The following is a 7,664-nucleotide window of genomic DNA, read 5'->3' on the forward strand; positions in this document are numbered from 1 at the left end:
TCATTATAAACAAGTAATAAGCACATAAATTCACACAATTCACGTATTACTCAAATAATTCATCTTTATTACTTCAAAATAGGTTACAATGGTTGACCTGACTATTACATCACTATACTAATGTTTAGCCCAGAAACACGGGCGTTACACTCTCACTCTCTATTTGTGTGTGTTCACAAATAAACATGTTATAACAAAATTGTAATATACTATATATTTTAGCATTTTTAGATACAAACAAACATCTAATACGACTACATCAAATTAAAAATATGTTATGTATTTTTAATGATCCACAATGTAACTTAAGATAACACATCTTTCCACATGCATAGTTAGGACATAAGATGAGGTATCTACGGACAGACACCTACATAACCACTAGACCAACTCTCAAAAGTATCTTACTTAGAGTTAGTTACGTGGAAATAATGGAATACACACCATATACAAGATAATTGAAAAGTTAGAGAGCTCATAATTGCAACCACCTAAAAGCGATTAGAAAGCTGACTCTTTATAAAATAACACATTAAAGAAATACAATATATAAACGACTAAATTATAAAACATGCATTAGGACTGAAACCATCTAAAAACCAATATAAGCCTTTTTTTTTAACTTTTGATCGATAGCCAAAAAAACAACACCACGGCCATTTTGAAAACCTTAGCATCAAAAGCCTAACATCAAATCTAAAATCAAATGTTTTTTCCACTCAAAAACTCTCTCAAACCTTCATGAACTTAAACTCAAACCCTAACACCTCCATTATCAACTACCACGCGTTGTTTCTTATGTTCATATCTATGATTATGTGTGTGTTATAAATAATGTGAATGCTTTTATATTTCCTAATTTTTTTTATTAAAATGTGAATGTATCGTGAATGAGTGTATTTTAAATTATGATGGAGTTTATAAATGAATGTATGAAACTATGAATGAAAGTATGAAATAAATGCATTAAACCATGAATGAGTGTCTAAAACTATGGATTAGTGTAAGCATGATTGTATCAAAGTATGAATGAGTGTATGAATGGATATATTAGAATGTAAAAATGATGATTTTGCCCTTTTTACCAAAAACAAAAACGAGAATGACCTATATTCAGAGTTTAATAATTGTGAATAGTTGATTACCAGAGTTTGTAACTTTTAAGAATTTGAACCACTCCTCACACACGCACATTCTCTCTCTCTCTCTCTCTCTCTCTCTCTCTCTCTCTCTCTCTCTCTCTCTCTCTCTATTTGTGTGCGTTCACAAATAAACATGTTGTAACAAAATTGTAATATACTATATATTTTAGCATTTTTAGATACAAACAAACATCTAATACGACTACATCAAATTATAAATATGTTATGTATTTATAATCATCCACAATGTAATTTAAGATAACACATCTTTCTACATGCATAGTTAGGACATAAGATGAGGTATCTACGGACAGACACCTACATAACCACTAGACCAACTCTCAAAAGTATCTTACTTAGAGTTAGTTACGTGGAAATAATTGAATACACACCATATACAAGATAATTGAAAAGTTAGAGAGCTCATAACACAATCTGGGTTGTGTTAATAGGGAGTAGATGGGCCGATGGCCTAGGTCCCCCAAATATCTAGGGGCCCCACTTTTATATGCCTTTTTATTATGTTGATTAACTTTCGACTAACACATTTTAGTTACAAAGCATAGGCGGATCCACCTTGGATCTCGGGGTAGCCCGGGATGCCCCTAAAAAGAAATTCAGTAGTATAAGTTTTTTCAGGAACCTGATACTCTCCACTTGCCGGAGTACTGAGCATACAAACACCACCATTAACAAATGTCGAGTTTCATTGTCAATCGGACCTTCACCTTTCTTTTCACTCTAATCTATGTCGATCTCTCTAAGAATATGAAACAGAAATCGCAAGTGGGTCACATTGCACCCTTGCTTAATGAAGTTCTCTCCTGATCTCGTTACTCACTAAAATCACCGGAGAAGCTCTGAAGTTCAATTCTCTATCTCTCTCTTTCTGTCGGGATTTGAACTCAAGGGGGGGGGGGGATTGCACTATAACAGACATAATCGTGTACAAGAGGGTAGGGATCAAATGACTTTCGAATTTGTAAATATATGCAGGTCCAAAAATGGAAGAGAAAAGAGTTCCTGTCGATGCATAGTTGTTAAAGCGAAGAAGACAAATTGATTTCTGAATTAGGCTGTTTTGGCCCCTAAGGTTCAGCATCCTGACAAATTTAATCCCTCAGCCTAACTTGCTTTACAAAACAAATTTCCGAAAAATACAATTTACACCCTAAACTTATATACTCCAAAAATTATTATTATTATTATTATTATTATTATTATCCATTTACATCTAAATAATGCATTTCATTTAACTAATTCACTTGACAAACTTACAAAATTTAGTCTTTAAAAGTACGATTTTTTTTTCTTATTTAACTAATTCTCTTGCCAAACTTTCATTTGAACTTTATGTCTAAAGAAATTGGTGGTCTTTTTTTATTATTATTGTATATTACACAATTTTTTTTGGGATACCCCTTTAACCCTGCGTCCGCCACTGTTACAAAGCTTTGAATCTCATATATATATATATATATATATATATATATATATATATATATATATATATAGAGAGAGAGAGAGAGAGAGAGAGAGAGAGATTTATGTTTGGAAAAACATTTGTTTGAGAAGGAAATTATCGGAGATGAATACAATTCAATTAAATAAAGCTAGTCACTTCAGTTTATTGGTATGCTTTAAATTAAATATTATTTTTTTGTTTTTTTCATTGAAAATAAAGAAAATGAGCTGAAGCTAAAAATAAGTTATTTCAATATTTTATAATGAGTAAATTATACGAATGGTTCCAATGGTTTGGAGTAATTTGCATGTTTGGTCTCTAATTTATTTTTTTAACTCGGAAGATCCCTACAGTTTGTTTTTGTTGCGCGTTTGGTTATTGTCTTTTACCTAAAAAGACTATTTTTCCCTTGATTTTGTAATTTATTTAAATAAAATGAGGTAAGTAAGGTAAGGTACGGGGAGGTGGAAGTTGGGTTGGGGGTGTGTTTATTTAAATAAATTAAAAAATCAAGGGCAAAATAGTCTTTTTTAGGTAAGACAGGGACCAAACGCGCAACAAAAACAAACAGTAGGACTTTCCGAGTTAAAAAAATAAGTTAGGGACCAAACGTGTAAATTACTCCAAACCATAGGGACCATTTGTGTAATTTACTCTTCCATAATTAGTGAGTTAAGTCTTGGTTTTTTAGGCTTGCTTGACAGAAAGTAGTGTTCAAGCCTTGAACCGAGCTTTGGTTTGTTTAGACTTGTTTTGTAAAATGAGTCGAACTCGCCCTCACTTGAGCCTGTTCACAAGCCGAGCTCGAGATTTATGTATAAGGCTCAGATCGAGCTACACTCGAGCTTTTATAATTTTAAACCAGCCGAACTCGAGTTTAGTTATTGTAATATCTTTTTAATTAATCAAAATTTCCAGATCTTTTTGTTAAAAGAAAAATCAAAGGCCTAATTTTTTTTCATTTGCTCGGGGCTTCATATCAAATCGGCTTGGATCAGGGTACGATGACACAAAGTAACCCCAAAAAAGAATCGGTCACTAGAGTAGGTGGTATAAAACATGCATATAACCACTAATAACTCAACTAGCAAGCTAGCAATAGCATTAACATGTTCAACATCAATAAACCATCATTAATGCAACAAATATCATCATACACAACACATACAGTAACTATTTTTTATAAAATCTTTTGTGCTACACTAATAATCTAATCCTTTTAACAAAGCAATTTATAAATCTTTTCAACCAAATTTTCCTTTTACCAAACTTGTTAAAACATTACCCCATTAGAGCAGTTAAAAATAAAGTAGAATCTGAGTTAAAGTAAATTTAAATAGAAATCAACTCCACCAACAGCAAGATTAGCATGCAAAACATGCACATATTATTGCTTCCCCCTCTCTCCAGCTAGAAATTGTTCTGATAAGGTAGCAAAAAGAAGTTGAAGTTTGTCGAAATAGAAATAAATACAGCATTTATCTGAATTTCAATTTCACATAACAAATATCTCTCTCATATAATGTAGTGTTTTTATGTGAGTTTGTGGATTGTTTTCATATCAATAGCTTCGGTTAGGGTTCCCTTATGGAGTAGATCCCACCACTGAAACAAGAAATTATCCACAATCAATTTGAACCACGGGGACAGCTTCACACCCTCTTCACCAGCATCCGCCTTCCTTACCAATTCCTTCAGCTCTTCCCGGTTCACATATTTTACATCTTTCACTTCATCTGGGTTCGGATCCAAACCAACATCACGTACCATAAACAGCAGGTAATCAACTGCATGCAGGTTGGTTATTTATAGAGGTCAAAAACTTTTTTATTATAAAAAATTTCTCCAAAAGAAATCGAGTTCCAAAATTTTACGTTCATGTTCTCCCCACTTTCCATCTGATGCAGCCTTGTATAGAATGCGACCCAATGGAGTGAACTCATCAACCGGAACATCTGCTCCAGGGATGCCGAGTTCATCCAGGAGCTTCCTCTGTGCAGCATTCCTCACCCCTGATTCATATTTCATACAACAAAATTAAATACCTAAATCACATATATTATATTATATATATATATATATATATATATATATATATATATTATACAGTGAGTGAAGAGATATCGCACGGCATTACCAAGGGCATTTTCGTCAATAAGCTCACTCTCCCTATATAGTGGATGGCTGCAACACGTGTTTGTCCATACCAAAGGGAAAGTCACCTTGGTTGCAGAACGTTGCTGCAGATAGATAGATACATAGATACATATCGCATATTAAAAACTCCAGTTTAAACCAAATCAATTCAAAAATATAAACAACATTCAAATGTCGTAACACCAAAAGGATCTTCTTACAAAGATGGTTAATTAGAAAATATTTGTATATTATTTTAATCAATCAATCTTTCTCAATATTCCACCTCCGTTATTGCTTTTAGCAAACAAAATTGAATGAAATACTGCTTAACATCATAGAAACATATGTAATAAATATATATACCTGAAGGAGTAATTCATATTTCGAGTTGAACAAGAACACACTGAATGCTCTGTGTAGCATATTTCCCTTTTCAATCTTCTCCATCAAATGACCTGTTTATTCACTAATTCTTAATTACAATCATGACAACAAGATTATTGTTATATATATATATATATATATATATATATATATATATATATATATATATATATATATATAATGATTAACTTACTTAACTATTGCAGCACAAACATTAAAAGTTTATTCACAAGATAGTCAATTTATCAATGAAATGTACACATAATCATAATCTGTCCCCTACACACGGATAGTTTAGGAGCCATATACCAAACAAACTTTCCCTTTTACCTATTATACATCCTTAATAGTTTACTTTTTCTACACAAAGATTTGAGGACTACAAACAGAGAATTCAACTAGATGGGAAGAATAAAGTGCGAAAAATCTTATGTACAATATGTGCTTTTAGAAGAATAAAGAAATCCAAAACAGACAAGCAAAATCATACTTACAATTGTATTTGGTATCATGGCCAACCACTTTGTCATTCTCATCCACCAAAATGCATCTGCAGAAATTTGTAAGAAACAAAACAAACACTAAAGATGAGAGGTTTAAAACAATTTTATACAAGTATCATGGCTTATAAATGCGCAATCAACACTAAGCTACGAGAAATTTAATCTCAATTTTTAACAGGTACAGTGAAGCTACAAGTAGTGGTTAGAAATGGTCACTCCAGGGGAGTTTAGCTCTCTTTCTCCATTTTAACAGGTACAGAGGACATACAATTATTGTATTAAAAAATCTCACTCACTCAATTTTGACTTATCAGTCTCAAAAGCCAGAGTGGAAATTATTAACCTAAAAATAAACTTCAGCAAAAAACTTGTATAAAATAGAAACAAAACGGGCATGATTATTTGATTAAGCAAAGAGAAAACCGACTCGTCTTCGAACATGAGACGTCGCTGGACAGCATCCATGCCGGAATCGTCGCCCATAGCGGCAGACGAAAGCGGGTGGAGGAAAACACTAGCGGCTGCGAGAGACGGCATTGGAGGGAAAGAAGATTTCCAAGGCAGCAAGAAGGAAGAATATGGAGAAGAGATTATGGTAGCAATGGTTTTAAAAGGGGGAAATTTCAACATTTTGGCGAGTCCTCTAAAACGAAATACCCTCTCTCTCTCTTAAAGTAGTCCGATTATATAGTATATCCAATATTTTGAGTAAATTTTTAATAAAATCCTAAATTTTATTTTTTGAATAAAAAAGTTATGTCATTTTCACATTTTGAATAAAAAAGCCCAAGAAAACCGGCTAATTTATTTACTTTAGCCCCTTTTGACCTGTTCATCAGGTTATGGGACCAAATTGTTAATTTTTCGAAAATAATGAGACTTTTTGCAGATTTCGTCAAAAATTTTATATAATGTATAAACATATTTTTTACATATCTATATCTATTTTTATGTATTTTTGTATTTTTTATGTTTTTATATGTATATATTTACGTATTTTTATGTATTTTAAATGTATAAACGTATTTTTTTTACTTATTTATATGTATTTTTAACCATTTTACATATTTTTTTTATGTATTTTTATGTGTTATTTTTTATGTATTATGTATTTTTATATATTTTTACGTATTTATGTATTTTTTTAAGCTTTTTATATAGATGTTTATGTATTTTAGGTGTATAAACGTATTTTTTACGTATTTATATCTATTTTTAAGTATTTTACATATTTTTTATGTATTACGTATTTATGTATTTTTTAAAAGTTTTTTATATAAATGTTTTTGTATATTTATGTATTTTAAATGTATAAACGTATTGCTTTATGTATTTATATGTATTTTTTAAGTATTTTACATATTTTTGTGTGTTTTTATGTGTTTTTTATGTATTATGTATTTATATATATTTTTACGTATTTATGTAATTTTTTAGTTTTCTTATATAGATGTTTATGTATTTTTATGTATATTAAATGTTTAATCACGTAAAAATAATACAATTAATCATTTAATATACATAAAAATACATAAACATATATATATGAAAACTAAAAAAATACATAACTACGTAAAAATACATATAAATACATAATACATAAAAAAACACAAAAAATATGTAAAATACTTTAAAAAAATACATATAAATACGTAAAACAATACGCCTATACATTTAAAATACATAAATATAGAAAAACATCTATATAAAACACTTAAAAAATACATAAATACGTAATACATAAAAAATATGTAAAATACTTAAAAATAGATATAAATACGTAAAAAATACGTTTATACATTTAAAATACATAAACATCTATATAAAAAGCTTTAAAAAGTACATAAATACGTTAAAATACATAGAATTACATATAAATACATAATACATAAAAAAACACATAAAAATACATAAAAAAAATATGTAAAATGGTTAAAAATACATATAAATAAGTAAAAAAATACGTTTATATATTTAAAATACATAAAAATACGTAAATATATACATATAAAAACATAAAAAAAATACACA

The 7,664-nt window shown here is 29.8% G+C and overlaps 1 protein-coding gene across 1 annotated transcript; it reads right to left on the reverse strand.

Moving 5' to 3' along the window:
- Positions 1-3,971: 3,971 nt before the first annotated feature.
- On the reverse strand, positions 3,972-6,302 carry LOC145129528 (isopentenyl-diphosphate Delta-isomerase I-like). The gene is made up of 6 exons (XM_079064278.1): positions 6,061-6,302; positions 5,625-5,680; positions 5,110-5,201; positions 4,745-4,847; positions 4,482-4,619; positions 3,972-4,394 (listed from the first exon to the last, which is right to left on the reverse strand). The coding sequence occupies exons 1-6, from the start codon at positions 6,261-6,263 to the stop codon at positions 4,141-4,143; spliced, it is 846 nt and encodes a 281-aa protein (XP_078920404.1). The 5' UTR covers positions 6,264-6,302; the 3' UTR covers positions 3,972-4,140.
- Positions 6,303-7,664: the final 1,362 nt, after the last annotated feature.

The sequence above is a fragment of the Lactuca virosa genome, chromosome 8, assembly GCF_052849685.1.
Source record: "Lactuca virosa cultivar CGN04683 chromosome 8, Lactuca_virosa_CGN04683_v6, whole genome shotgun sequence".
NCBI lineage: Eukaryota > Viridiplantae > Streptophyta > Magnoliopsida > Asterales > Asteraceae > Lactuca > Lactuca virosa.

Bases quoted from the DNA above. Each gene is read 5' to 3' on its own strand.
- LOC145129528 (XM_079064278.1), bottom strand. From the start codon at position 6,263: ATGTTGAAATTTCCCCCTTTTAAAACCATTGCTACCATAATCTCTTCT. The intron at 4,848-5,109 runs GTATATATATTT...ATCTATCTGCAG, and splicing joins AATATGAATTACTCCTTCAG to CAACGTTCTGCAACCAAGGT. The intron at 4,620-4,744 runs GTAATGCCGTGC...AATATGAATCAG, and splicing joins TATTGACGAAAATGCCCTTG to GGGTGAGGAATGCTGCACAG.